At 42.5% G+C, this 15,801-nt stretch overlaps 1 protein-coding gene across 1 annotated transcript in view; it reads right to left on the bottom strand.

Annotated features, from left to right (window-relative positions):
* LOC132869636 (uncharacterized) overlaps nt 1–15,801 on the bottom strand; it is a 343,638-nt gene that overhangs the window by 232,924 nt on the left and 94,913 nt on the right. The window contains 1 exon segment of the mRNA XM_060902929.1: nt 15,108–15,410. Within this exon segment, the coding sequence (XP_060758912.1) occupies nt 15,108–15,410 (303 nt within the window).

Below are 15,801 nucleotides of genomic sequence, written 5' to 3'. Positions count from 1 at the left end.
GGGGACTATGTTTAAGAGGACGGGTTCCCTCTGTGGGGACTATGTTTAAGAGGACGGGTTCCCTCTGCGGGGAATATGTTTAAGAGGACGGGTTCCCTCTGTGGGGACTATGTTTAAGAGGACAGGATCCCTCTGTGGGGACTATGTTTAAGAGGACGGGTTCCGGGTTCCCTCTGTGGGGACTGTGTTTAAGAGGACGGGTTCCCTCTGTGGGGACTATGTTTAAGAGGACGGGTTCCGGGTTCCCTCTGTGGGGACTATGTTTAAGAGGACGGGTTCCGGATTCCCTCTGTGGGGACTGTGTTTAAGAGGACGGGTTCCCTCTGTGGGGACTATGTTTAAGAGGACGGGTTCCGGGTTCCCTCTGTGGGGACTATGTTTAAGAGGACGGGTTCCGGGTTCCCTCTGTGGGGACTATGTTTAAGAGGACGGGTTCCGGGTTCCCTCTGTGGGGACTATGTTTAAGAGGACGGGTTCCGGGTTCCCTCTGTGGGGACTATGTTTAAGAGGATGGGTTCTGGGTTCCCTCTGTGGGGACTATGTTTAAGAGGATGGGTTCCGGGTTCCCTCTGTGGGGACTACGTTTAAGAGGATGGCTGAATTCGGTCCGGATTCTGGAGGCCGTGTGAAGGTCTGAAGGCCTCTGCATGCTCTTGCGACAAGGCTTTCGCGGATAGCTTTTCGCAGACAGTTGTAATTTATTGTTCAGCGGGGATAATAGGCGTGCGCGATGTTATTCACCATCACAACGCAAGGGGGCGCGAAGTCGCTAGGAGTAGTTGGTGGGTGTGTTTAGTGGAGTGTTTATCCTCCGGTTACGACTAGAACTGGAGTCGTATAGATGTCCGTACTTCCTCGATCAACCGCTCTTTGTGCTGCTCCATCTTCGCTCGTGTTTTTAAAAATGGTGGCCGTGAAACCAAACCAAACCGGGAAAGTAGGGAAGCGGAAGTGCGTGAACAGCGGATGTAGAGTGGACCAATCAGAGCCCTCTTGTCTGTGAGGCTTCTGCGGTGGTCACAATTTTTGGGAGGTGCGTGCAGAGCGTCTGCGACACCATCTGCGAGGACTGCGTTGTCAGCATAAATTGGCCTTGAGGAGAAGCCGTTAGCTTAGCACAGCGGACACAATGCTAGCAATAGATTCAGCTCAACAGCTCGTGTGGCTCAGTTAGCTTCACGGTTAGCTTCAGTTAGCTTCGCGGTTACCTTCAGTTAGCTTCACGGTTAGCTTCAGTTAGCTTCGCGGTTAGCTTCAGTTAGCTTCGCGGTTAGCTTCAGTTAGCTTCACGGTTAGCTTCGCAGTTAGCTTCACGGTTAGCTTCGCGGTTAGCCCAGTGTGTGGTGTTTCTGTAATTAATAATGTATAATTAAATCAGTTCCCTGACTCTGTGGTTGTGTCTTCTTCTTCTTTGGAGTTTTACGGCAGCTGGCATCCAATATGTTGCATTGCTGCCACCTACAGTATTAATCGGTCAAAGAACTAAATTCTGTTATATAAACCAGAATCTCGTAAAAACTTGATCAAATGCCGTTTGCCCTTCACATTTGTCCCCATGTCCAGTACACTTTCCAGTGATATCTCTTTCATGCCATTCTGCATCAAGGAACTGATCAATACTTTTCTATGGCAATCATAGTTCCTGCAAGACAATAAAACATGCTGAACTGTCTCCATCTGCTGACAGGAGCATAGCCCATCCGGATGTTTCCCTATAATAAATAATGAGCCATTCAGACACGTATGACCTATTCTCAATCTAGTAATAATGACATCTTCCTTACGTTTACCACTTCCGCAAACATTAACTGAATCAGCAACACGACTATTTATTGAGAATAGATGCCTGCCCTTTATATCTTGTTCCCAAAGATGTTGCCATCTCAAAAGAGATTGCTGCCACACAATAGATTTGCCTTCAGACTTTGATAAGGACAGACTAACATCTACTGTTTCCCGTCGTGTCACCTCCTTAGCCAGCTTATCCACCTTTTCACTGAACTTGATTCCCACATGAGCAGGTATCCATAAAAATGCCACTGTCACTCCATATCTTCCCACATCTCTAATTGTCAAAAGGATGTCATATACTATGTCTTGTCGCCTCTTGGACATTCCCTTCCCAAGACTCCTGATAGCCGACACAGAGTCGCTGCATATCAGCACCTTCCTATTCTGAAGTTGTCCAGCCCACTGCACAGCCATCAGGATTGCATACAACTCCACTGTAAACACACTCAGCAGATCAGAAGTCCTCTTTGAGGCCTGCACATTCATTCCTTGGACTACAAAAGCTGCCCCAGTAGCCCCTGTATCCTGATCCTTTGATCCATCAGTAAATATTAATACATAATCACGGTATTTGTCTTTTACATGGCAATGAAAGCTATACACCAACTCTGCTTCAGGATCTTGCTCCTTAGTTTTAAGTAATATTAGGTCAATCTCTGGGACCTCCAGCTGCCACATAGGGATCAACGGCCACAATACTCCTGGGCAAAAGGTCCTCTGAAGAATATTCAACTCCTGGGCAACAGATTCTACAGTCCACCCAAAACTGGGCAGATTCGCCACCTCCCTCTCCCAGCTTGGCTCAATCACTCTTCTAACAGGGTGACCAGGACTCTGTCCCATCAAATTAATCCAATAATTGGCCTGCAGCTGTTTTCTCCTCAGCCCAAGAGGCATTTCTCCTGCCACAACCTGTAGAGCACAAACTGGGGAAGATCGCACCGCTCCAGTACATAATCTCAACGCAGCCGCTTGGATTACATCAGCCTAGCCAGTACAGATGTCGCTGCAGATGCATAAACCAAGCACCCATAATCAATCCTTGTTCTGATCAGGTAAACATAGATCAATTTTAAAGAGGTCAAATCTGCTCCCCAGTTCCTTCCAGCAAGACATCTCATCAGGTTCAATACATTTTCACATTTATCCACCACTTTTGAGATCTGTACTCTCCAAGTAAGTCTAGTGTCAAAGAACACTCCTAGAAATTTAAAACAAGAAACCCTTTCCACAGGACGGTTGTAAAGATATAGCTTTAGGTTATCACAGACCCTCTTCCTTGTAAAAAACATTGTTTTTGTTTTCTCAACTGAGAATCTGAAACCCCACTTCCTACCCCAGTCCTCTACAAGAGTCAGAGACTCCTGGACCTTCTTCAAAATGTGTCGCATATTTTCCCCTCTTCCGCAATCCACCATCTGTGGTTGTGTCGGTCCACGGGATGAGTTTTATCATGAGGGTTCATTAAAAAACTAATCGTGTGTTTAGCGCTGCCGAGGCGCCGCCATCTTTCTTTTCGTCACTTCCGTTGAAGCCGGAAAGCCCAGCTGGCCGAAATAAAAGCTCTCAAGATTATTAAAACACATATTATACATATTTATAACCCTTTTAACAACAATAATAAATCTACACTAGAGGCTGTTTAAGAGAGAGAATTTTCCTGCTCGGTTCTAATTCGTCTGGATCCGCTTTAGAGTTTGATGGAAAGTTGACGTGTTGCCAAGGAAACAGAGTGACGGGAGCCGCGAGGGGCCAAACGGCGCCTGTCCGGGTCAAAGAAACGCGATTTATTAAAGCCGCGGTTAATAAAAACAGCCACAGCATCAGCTTATGGATTTTAGTTCATGTGGTTTTAGTGTACACAGGTGTAATATAAAGAGTGAATTCAGTTCATATATTTTGTGTGTAGAGGTGATTTCAGGGAGTTTTACACTGTTATTTTTATTTATTCACCTTAACGTAAACTAAAGTTGGTTCTTAATATTAAATAAATAGCTGAATGCATACAGAGCGGTTTCAGTTCCTTAACAACCGTCGTCAAGAGGACAAACAGTTGTGGTTTAATCAGAAGCGTTTAAGTTGGCAGTATGGTCCGTTTGCGTGCGCTTTACGGCGTTCAGATTGATTGAATCGGAACAAAGAAAGTGTTTCCTGCTTCCCTTCCGTTCCTGCTGAGAGACAGGATAAACAATGGCGAGAAAAGTGGTGACAGCGCATCTGTACAGATGACCTCCTGAGTGGTGTTTACTTGAAAACTGTGAACCTTATAGGACCATTTAATATCCATCTTTAGATCTGGATGTTCTGAACCATTATAGACCAGACTCCAATCTCAGCTTCCTATCAAAAGTTCTGAAACGTGCTGTTGCACCTCAGTTATATCACCACTTTGCTGGAAACAACTTGTTTAACATATTTTTATGTTTAATGGATGATGATTATCTCATCTCATTATCTGCAGCCGCTTTATCCTGTTCTACAGGGTCGCAGGCAAGCTGGAGCCTATCCCAGCTGACTACGCGCGAAAGGCGGAGGAAACCCACGCGGACACGGGGAGAACATGCAAACTCCGCACAGAAAGGCCCTCGCCGGCCACAGGGCTCGAACCCGGACCTTCTTGCTGTGAGGCGACAGCGCTAACCACTACACCACCGTGCCACCCTATTTAATACATGTAAACACTAATTTACATTTGCTTTTATTGTTAATTTATTATTTGCTCACATCATGATTTTTATTGTTAGAGAATTGAGACTCTGAAATGCTTTGAAATAAATTATTAGATATTTTTACAGCACACACAGAGACTCGATACATGTTTCAGATTCATACACATTAATAACTAAAAATAAATTATTAATGTTATTATTGGGGCGGCACGGTGGTGTAGTGGTTCGCGCTGTCACCTCACAGCAAGAAGGTCCTGGGTTCGAGCCCCGTGGCCGGCGAGGGCCTTTCTGTGCGGAGTTTGCATGTTCTCCCCGTGTCCGCGTGGGTTTCCTCTGGGTGCTCCGGTTTCCCCCACAGTCCAAAGACATGCAGGTTAGGTTAACTGGTGACTCTAAATTGAGCGTAGGTGTGAATGTGAGTGTGAATGGTTGTCTGTGTCTATGTGTCAGCCCTGTGATGACCTGGCGACTTGTCCAGGGTGTACCCCGCCTTTCACCCGTAGTCAGCTGGGATAGGCTCCACTTTGCCTGCGACCCTGTAGAAGGATAAAGCGGCTACAGATAATGAGATGAGATGAGTGTTATTATTAATAACAGGACAATTTTTCCCTCCACTAGATGGCAGTAAAGCGCTTCCAACCTGAGATTACTGTTGAGTGAAATGTGTTTTTCTCTGAACTGACCTGCTGAGGGCGCTGTTAGGATGCTGCTGGATTATTATTATTTTTTATTTTTTTTTGGCAAAATCTAAATATTATAGAAAACAAAAGATCATAATAAAAATAAAATCGGGGATCACGGGCTTCAGCCGGGTTTCAGTCCAAATCAAACCACAGCAGCACTTCATCAACTTCTGTCAAATCAGAACTCGATGGTCCCCATAAGGAAAGTGTTGTTGTTGTTGTTGTTGTTTGAACAATAAATAAATCAAAGAGGCAAAACGTGTCCTTTTCATTCCTGAGGTTGAGGTTGGGGTTCGGTTCAGCTGCAGTCACAGCATTAATTAAGTGCATTAATAATGATGTCAGTGGAAGGTCCTCAGAAGGACAGGAAGACTAACGTGTGTGTGTGTTTACATTTATTCATTTAGCTGAAGCTTTTATGATGCAGTGGAGATGCCGAGGGTTAAGGGTCGAGCTCAAGGTGGTGCTGGGATTTGAACTCACAACCTTCTGATCAGTCGATCAATACTGATTTATTTTTTACTGCCTGAGATGTTCTATAAGGGCATCGACCACAGATTCATCACTACAAGAGCCGCTCACTCAACTCCAACACACATCATCACATTATACTCAAAATAATCAAAGCACTTTTATTTCATTGAATGGATAAAAATAGATGATTGTTACACAATATGAAAAAGAGCCAATAAAACTCTGCAGAATGTAAAATATTGACTTGTTCTCATTGTGGAAAGATAAAAAGTCACATTAACTTGTATATTGTTGATGAAGATGTAATATTAAAATGAACTGGCCATCACTCATTTAAAAAGTGAGAATATTGAATTAAAGCTGAGATTATAAAACAAACATCTGAGAATATTCAATGAAAACTGAGAATATAAAACACAATCCTGAGAATAAGGAAACAAACCTGAGAATTTAAAATGAAAATCTGAGAATGCGTAATGAAACCTGTATATATATTTATGACACTTGCATAGACTATATCTGGCTTGTAACATCGCCAGCTACCGAATAAAAATGACAGCAAAAACGCAATATAGCAAGCGATCTAATGAGCACGTCATGGTCTGAATATTTCATAAAGGAATTCTCGAATCCGTCTCAATGAGATGTTTTACAGTTAAAAGCACAGCATTGAACATAAAGGTAAATGTGTCTTTAAAAATGTAAAAACACACATTGTTTTAAGGAATCCAAAGATTTGTGCTCTTTTGCCAAGTGGCTTATAGTTACTAAGACATTTGTAAAAGAGTGAATAACAGGTTGATAAATGTAAAAGATGAAGATGAATATTATATGAGTTGAGCTGAAATAATTGGTGAGATAAATGAGGTGTGGTGTGTCAGTGATATTGAAGCTGACTTATAGCATTAAAAGTGTTGTAAAAGAAAAGCTGGAGACATTGCATTAGGGAATATGAAAGGTGATTTAACTCTCCTCCTCTATTTGCTAATAACTCGGGGAAAATGAACACAGTTCAGGAAACATGACATTATTGGAAGGATAATAAAATCATTTTTTGTGTTTATAAAAGTTGAAATGTAATTTCCTGAGAAAAGGCCTTTGGTGGCGTGTCTCAGTCACATGGTCCCTGTCTTTCTGAGATTTCTCCTCCACGTCATCATATTCTGTAAAATAAATACATCGACCTCTTTAATAGATCCTGTGTATTGTATTAATCGGGACGTAAAAGCTTAAAAATACAGTCAGTGATGCACGATGTGGGAATGTCTTTAATATTCTATCAATAAAAAAGAGAAAAAAAGGAGATTTATCAGTTCAGCTTTCTTAATATGAACACAGGCCATGTGTATAAGATGTGGAAGTAAATGAGACATAAATATCGGTCTTATCTAAACTGTGGAATAAATATGACGGCACTTGTTCAATGACAGAATGGAGATTACAGAACAGAAAGCTGATATTTATATTATATATGGTATAGAATAGAGTCACGCTTTAACTTTGCTGCCTTTGCACTCACGTACATTACCAGAATAAACAACTCACTCACTTTCTGTCTCTCCTCCATCCTGTTCCTCACTGATGACATCATCATAATCTTCTGGACCGTCTCCTGAAGAAATCAATGAATCAGTAATAAACCCCTGTGTGTGTTGCTGTTCTAGTAAAATACTGAGTTACAGGGTGGTGTGATGAAGCTGAGTTACTGCTACCACCCTAACGTTGATCATTTACCTACAACAGCATGTCCCCAAGTGGTTTATTCCTCTTAGACCATGGGAATTTGCCAACAATTGCAGTTTTTCACTGAGTAAAGAATTAGATCTTGTACTTTTCATCCATTTATAGTTACAGATAATGTTGTATATCTTTGGAAAAATAAGTTTGTTCCTTTGCTCACTGATGTCATCGCAGCTATAAACAGTGGTTCCCTCAGCAGCTTTTCTTTTCTTTTTTGTTTATTTCCAGATAAAAACTGACCTGTGACGATGATTGGGTTTGTTTCCGTGGTAACCGCATCATCGTAGTTCTCAGACACGTCCTCTGTCAGAATGTGGAGATAAAAGCTATTAAATCCACATGAATGTCATTAATGTTGGTTTGGATGCTTGTGGATGCGACACTGTCACATTATTATCATACCTGTCAGTATAACTGACTTCTGATCAGCTGGAATGGCGTCATCATAATTCTCCGCTTCATCCTCTACACCAAAACACAGATATTTAAAGAGAGTTAAAGTTTACTGAAGTGGCAGTTTGTACACTGTGTATTTGATGACGCAATGCAAAATGACATCGTTTACATGTCAAAAATGTCACGACACACAAAGCAAGAAACAAACTGATGTGCAGTGTGTGTGTTTAATTTCTACTGCTTTCTAAAACAAATCCCCAAACAGAACCACACCCTCCACGTTATCAGGGATCGGTCCAGCAGTGACGGCATCATCGTAGTCCTCTGGTGGCTCGACTCTTCCTGTATCACCTAAATGAAATAAAAGCAGAGGGTCTGTACAAACAGCTCCATCACATTCTGACCTCATGGTTTCATGTGAAGTCACTAAATTTATGGGATCAGTTAACAACTGGAATGGAAAATACACAGGTTGCACAGGTTCTCAAAATGCACAGGTTCTCAAAGATAGTTATCCATGCAGGAGCTAATGATATACGCCTTCGTCAGTCTGAGGTTACTAAGAGTAACTTTGTAGAGGTGTTTAAATTAGCGAAGGCGATGTCCGATGCTGTAGTATGCTCTGGCCCCATCCCAATGCGGCGTGGCGATGTAGCTTACAGCAGGTTATGGTCGCTGAACTGCTGGCTGTCCAGGTGGTGCTCTGAAAACAGTGTGGGCTTTATAGATAATTGGGCTAATTTTGAGGGCACTGCTGGCCTGTTAGGGCGGGACGGTATCCATCCCACTCGGGAAGGTGCTGCTCTCATTTCCTGCAGCATAGGTCATAGTCTCAGAACAGGCCTAGTTAATTTCTGACAATCCAGAGCCAAGGCCAGGGAGCAGACGAACAGGCTAAACCGACTGTCTGCTAGCTGCACAGAGTCGTCACTCAGGGCCCACTACATCGAGACTGTGTCTGTTCCCCGAGCTCAACAAAAAGGTAGAAATTTTCAGAGAGTTTGTTCCAGTAACCTAATCAATATAAAATTAGATCAGACTGACTGTACAGCTGCTGCCAGCACCTTTGATCTAAAGGTGGGGCTTTTAAATATTAGATCTCTTACATCTAAAGCGCTAATGGTTAATGAACTCATTACTGATCAGGAGTTTAATGTACTGTGTTTAACAGAAACATGGATTAAGCCAAATGAATATATAGCATTAAATGAAGCGAGTACTCCTGGATACAGTTATATACACCAGCCTCGTCTAACTGGCAGAGGAGGCGGCGTTGCGGTTATTTATAACGATTATCTAGGTGTAACACACAAACCTGGTTATAAATTTAATACATTTGAAGTTCTTCATACTCATATAATGTATGTAGCCTCGAAAAATAAGTCTACCCAGTTAATTCCATTGCTTATTATTTACAGGCCCCCGGGGCCATATTCTGAGTTTCTTTCTGAATTTGCAGATTTTATCTCAGATCTGGTTATTTCCTTAGACAAAGCTTTAGTTGTCGGAGATTTTAATATTCACTTTGATAACCCAGAAGACCCTTTAAAAACAGCGTTTGTGTCCATCTTAGATTCAGTCGGGATTAAGCAGAATGTCATAGGACCGACCCATAATGGTGGTCACACCCTTGATCTAATACTAACATTCAGATTAAACGTAGACGATATAGTCATACTTCCACAGTCTGAAGTTATCTCAGATCATTGTCTCATCTCATTCAAAAAATGTCTGAGTAATAATATATGCACCTCACCACGCTACTGTATTAAACGTACATTCACGTCAACTACTGCACAGAGCTTTATAAATGATCTCCCAGAGCTGTCAACTTTGATTGGGTCACTGTCAGCCCCTGCAGAACTTGATCAGGCAACTGAATGCTTAGAGTCAACATTCCGCCATACTTTAGATAATGTAGCTCCTCTAAAAAGGAAAATGGTCAGAGACAAAAAATTAGCACCCTGGTATAATGATGACACTCGCACATTAAAACAGACCACTCGAAAATTGGAACGTAAATGGCGTCAAACAAAATTGGTAGTGTTCAAATTGGCGTGGAAGGAGAGCTTCCTGAAGTATAGAAAAGCTCTTAGTGCTGCGAGATCAACATATCTCTCCTCCCTAATAGAAGATAACAAAAATAATCCTAGATTCCTATTTAATACTGTAGCAAAATTTACCAGGAATAAGTCCACTATCAACACATGCACACCTGCAGTATGTAGTAGCAACAACTTCATTAATTTTTTTAATGACAAAATTGAGAATATCCGACAAAAAATTCAAACTACTAATTTAAGGTTAGACAATGAAAGTGACCTTGTAGTTAACAATATAACTGTATCGGGGGCGTCGTGGCTCAGGTGGTTAAGGCGCCATACCATGAATGCGGGCGACCCGGGTTCGATTCCGGCCCGAGGTCATTTCCCGATCCCTTCCCGTCTCTCTCCCGCTCATTTCCTGTCTCTACACTGTCCTATCCAATAAAGGTGCAAAAAGCCCAAAAAAATATATTTAAAAAAAAAAAAAAAAAAAACCAATATAACTGTATCAGATCATCAGTTAGAATGTTTTACTCCCCTAAAAGAAACTGAATTACTCTCATTAATCTCTACATCAAAAGCCTCAACTTGCGTACTAGATCCCTTACCGACACATCTATTCAAACAGATAATGCCTGGAGTAATTGAACCGCTTCTAAAAATAATAAATTCTTCTCTTACGATTGGCTATGTACCCAAATCCTTTAAACTAGCAGTTATCAAACCCCTGATTAAAAAACCTGACCTTGATCCCTGTCAGCTGTCCAATTATCGGCCAATATCAAACCTCCCCTTTATCTCCAAGATCCTTGAAAAAGCTGTGGCACAGCAGTTATGCTCCTATTTACATAGGAATAACATCCATGAAATGTATCAGTCAGGATTTAGACCTCATCATAGCACAGAGACAGCACTGGTTAAAGTAGTAAACGACCTACTGTTGGCGTCTGATCAGGGCTGTGTCTCGCTACTTGTGTTGCTTGACCTTAGTGCAGCATTTGATACCATTGATCATTCCATTCTTCTGGATAGACTAGAAAATGTTGTGGGAGTTAAGGGAATGGCCCTCTCCTGGCTCAGGTCTTATCTAACTGATCGTTATCAGTATGTCGATATAAATGGTGATATTTCTAGACGTACCGAGGTAAAGTTTGGTGTTCCACAAGGTTCTGTCTTGGGTCCACTGCTTTTTTCTCTATATATGTTACCTCTGGGCGATATTATTCGTAAACATTGTATTAGTTTCCACTGTAATGCTGATGACACACAGTTGTATGTTTCTGCAAAACCTGATGAGAGACACCAGCTTAATAAAATTGAGGAATGTGTTAAGGACATTAGACACTGGATGCTTATAAATTTCCTTCTGCTTAACTCTGACAAGACTGAAGTACTTGTGCTAGGACCACATACAGCTAGAAGTAAGTTTTCTGATTCCACAGTAACTCTGGATGGCCTTTCTGTTTCTTCACGTGCAGCAGTAAAAGACCTCGGAGTGATTATTGACCCCAGTCTTTCATTCGAAACTCACATTGATAACATCACCCGGATAGCTTTCTTTCATCTCAGAAATATTGCAAAGATAAGAAATTTAATGTCATTGCATGATGCAGAAAAACTAGTCCATGCTTTCGTTACCTCCAGGTTGGATTATTGTAATGCCTTACTGTCTGGATGTTCCAATAAGTGCATAAACAAGCTCCAGTTAGTTCAAAATGCCGCAGCAAGAGTCCTTACTAGAACTAGAAAATATGACCACATCACGCCTGTCTTATCCACACTGCATTGGCTCCCAATCACATTTCGTATTGATTATAAAATACTACTATTGACCTTTAAAGCACTAAATGGTCTCGCACCACAGTACCTGAGTGAACTTCTGCTCCTCTATGACCCGCCACGCCTACTTAGATCAAAAGGTGCAGGCTATCTGCTGGTACCTCGTATAGTGAAGGCTACATCAGGGGGCAGAGCCTTTTCTTACAAAGCCCCACAGTTATGGAACAGCCTTCCAAGTAATGTTCGGGAATCAGACACAGTCTCAGCATTTAAGTCTAGGCTGAAAACAGATCTGTTTAGTCAAGCCTTTTGTTAATGGTGTTTATGAGGTAAAGGAGTAGATCTGGAGGGTCCTCAGACAGAGTGTTTTGGTAAACTGGGATGTATGGATGCTGTCAGTCCCCACTCGCTTGCTCACTCGAGTTTGTTGACGGTGTAGTGGCTGGCTGCTTTATGTCCCGGGGCCCCTCATGCCTGTGTTACCTTCTGGCTCTCTCCTTTTAGTTATGCTGTCATAGTTAGTTGCCGGAGTCCCTGCTTGTACTCGGTGCAATATGTATACTGTTCCTACTTATTCAGGTGACATTGGGCATACCTAACCACCTGTGTTTTCTTTCTCTCCCCCCCACCCCAAATCTGTCCCTCTGAGTTACATGGAGTCAACAGGAAATCTTTTGGTGGAGACGGTGGGGACCTCGACTGGCTATCGTAGCCTGCAGGGAATCGGCCGTCAGACATTCTGTCGCATGTCCCAGACCCGGTGAAATGTAACTGAATTGTCTTGGCCAGGCCTAACGGTCCCATCTGCATCTCATCATTGCTGAGGAGTGTGCTCCCATCACCCAATCAAGCATCCAGCCAGAGCAGGTCATGATATATTTTTTACCATATTAACATGCCATTGTGCGTCATGCCTGATGTAAAGACTCTCGTCTCTGCGAGCCTACCACACAGATTTAATACTTGTCATTTTTAGGGCATACCTAACAACGTGTTTTCTTTCTCTCTCTCCCCCCCCCCCCCCATCTGTCCCTCTGAGTTACATGTTGATCCTGGGATTGAGATGCTGGCCTCTTCTGCCCCTCGGACCTGCTTGATCCATCCTGGTGCCCTGTGTCTGGTCGGAGTTTTATCGCCCCACTCCTGTGAAGGACGGCCCCATGAGGACAGTTGAGGGTTATACCTGTTAAAACTGTTAATATTATAGTCAGGCTGTCTGTTGTTGCCCAAATGAGGATGGGTTCCCTTTTGAGTCTGGTTCCTCTTGAGGTTTCTTCCTCATGTCGTCTGAGGGAGTTTTTCCTTGCCACCGTCGCCACAGGCTTGCTCATTGGGGATAGATTAGGGATAAAATTAGCTCATGTTTTAAGTCGTTCAAATTCTGTAAAGCTGCTTTGCGACAATGTTTATTGTTAAAAGCGCGATACAAATAAACTTGATTTGATTTGATTTGACAACTGCACCCACTTATGAAGTCACTGGTGTCGATGACGTCATCATAATACTCCGCCTTTTCTCCGATCCCAGACTTGACTGTAAAAAGAACCATTTGTTTGTTTGGGGTTTTTAAACACATTTATACTCAATAAAATCCTCATCCAAAGAAGCTTTGATCAATTTGATAAGAGGGATTTCAGAAGCTTAAAGTAAGATCAGGTTGATTGTGAGATGTCATGTGTCAGCATTAAAACACTGGAGTTCCTGTAATTCTTCGATACAATACATCATAATCACGTCTCAGAAAGGACACGTTTAGTCATTTCTGATTTTTAATTGCAATTCTAATCTCGTTCAGTTCATGGAGTTCGACAAACTCACACTCTGGGCTTTTTTACCTGAGAGAAGCTCATCATCCACATGCTCATACCCAGAATGCTGTTCTTCAGAGAGGAGACTTCCTGTTAGAGGAGAGCAGCACGGTCATGAGACACACACACACACACACACACACACCACTCTCACAGGGAGGGAGAGAATAATGCACCTGTACAGGAAGGCGTGCACACACACACACACACACACACACACACACACTTGCACTAAATCAGAAGCTTTAATAGATGTTTATCAGCAGAATTCTGTCTCGACACCACATGGGCTCCAACTGCACACTTCCTCTCACACACACTTATTTTTATTTATTTGGTTGTAAAGAAATAAATCTCACTGGATTTGGGGGAAAGTACTGAGTTTATCCCTGAGTGTGCATTAAAGTGTGTATTTTGTATTGAGTGATGATTTGCATGCAGTGAATTTAAGCTCCAACTTTAAATAGAATACAATAAATGTGATGGAGATCAGTTCACATCTCACTCACCTCTTTGAGTGGAGCTCCTGCTTCTTCTAGTGATGGATCTGTGGTTGATCTCCTCATAGACTGTATTTCTCTGGTTGATCTCCTCATAGACTGCCTCAGGCTGAGTCTTACACCTCAACTTAGAGACTTCTGGGAGTGGATAATAATAATAATAATAATAATAATAATAATAATAATAATAATAATAATAATAATAATAATAATGAGTTTGTATTTGTGAATAATTCTGAATACCAGTTTTGAATAAAGTGTGCGATTGTAAATAATATAATCCAATAATAGAGTTGGTGTTGGAGAGAAAAGAAAATGTGTGAATGTGTCGTACCTCTCCTGAGCGCTCTGTTCTGGTAAAACAGGAGCAGCAGAAGCACTAAGGCCAGGAAGAGCAGCGTTCCCAACACAAAGAGAACCAGTGGAGGGATGGATGGAGGAGTTGGAGTGGGTCTTCCTGAAGTCAGAAACACAGAAGAGGATCTCGATACGACACTGTAATCATAAATATTTAGAAAAATACTGAACAGGAGCAATTATTGTACTGGAACAAATATACAGACCTGATGGGGGGGGGGTGGTGGTGGTGGCGGTGGTGGTGGTGGTGGTGGTGGGTGTCACTGTGGACACAGTGGATATGTCTGTATTTACAGAAAGAAAGTAAAAACCATTTATATCCTCCAATAAAAATAAACTCTCAGTAAATCAGGTTTATGACATACTGATTAGTATGACTCTTTGGGGTCCGAGGTTTCAAGCTCACATCAAAGATTTTAAAGAAAAAGCCATCAAGTCTTTACATGGCAGCACGGTGGTGTAGTGATTAGCACTGTCGCATCACAGCAAGAAGGTTCTGGGTTCGAGTCCAGTGGCTGATGGGGGCCTTTCTGTGTGGCGTTTGCATGTTCTCCCCATGTCTGTGTGGGTTTCCTCCGGGTGCTCCGGTTTCCCCCATAGTCCAAAGACATGCAGATAATTGGTTGCTCTAAAGTGACCATGAATGTGAATGGTTGTTTGTCTCTTTTTGTCAGCCCTGCAATGAGCTGGCAACTTGTCCAGCGTGTACCCCACCTCTCACCCATAGTCAGCTGGGATAGGCTCCAGCTTGCCCGCAACCCTGCACAGGATAAGGAGTTACAGATAATGGATGGATGTCTTAACACTGGAAGAAAAGCGTAATGAGCAGAGACAGAAAGCTGAAAAGTTAGTGCACCCCTCTGACCTGCACAGGTGACTCCAGCATGAGAGCAGTCAGTGTGGTTCTTCAGGGAATGATGACAGTCCCACAGGTGAATCTCATCCCCTCGACACTTCACTCTGTTCAGCCAGATCGTCCCTTCACCAGAACCAGTAACATTCCTCTCAGCTCTCAGCGCCGACCCACAGCCCAGCTGTCTGCACACCACCTGAGCGTTCCTGATGTTCCACTGATCATCACAAACGGAGCCCCACGTAGCGTTATGATACACCTCCAACCTCCCAGAGCAGCTTCCCTTATCTCCCCTCAGCCTGAGAGGCCAGCGCTCTACATCACACACATCACACATGAGGAAACACACCCACGCTGAAGAACAGCTCCAGTCACACAGCTCACTACAACACAATGATAACACAACCTTATATTACACTCAACATGGGCTCGTTTACCAAAAACACTTTCTGAGGTCTTCTGAAAAAGAATCTCAGACCAACTCCATATCCAGGTGTTTACTTTGATGTGTTATTCATAAATAAAGGAATGAATTGCTGCTGAATGAAATCGTGTAAAGCAGTAAGATCAGCTTTGGGTTCTGTTTCCTGATTTGATCTCTGTTGGTTGAATTTTCATGAAGTGTGAGGAAGACTGATGCCCTCAGGATGGTTCTATGAGGAAATCCATTCAAGTCCTCAGAAAATGATTTTATAAACACATGATG

This window comes from Neoarius graeffei, chromosome 21 (genome assembly GCF_027579695.1).
Source record: "Neoarius graeffei isolate fNeoGra1 chromosome 21, fNeoGra1.pri, whole genome shotgun sequence".
Lineage (NCBI taxonomy): Eukaryota > Metazoa > Chordata > Actinopteri > Siluriformes > Ariidae > Neoarius > Neoarius graeffei.
This window is presented reverse-complemented; position numbering and strand designations above follow the sequence as displayed.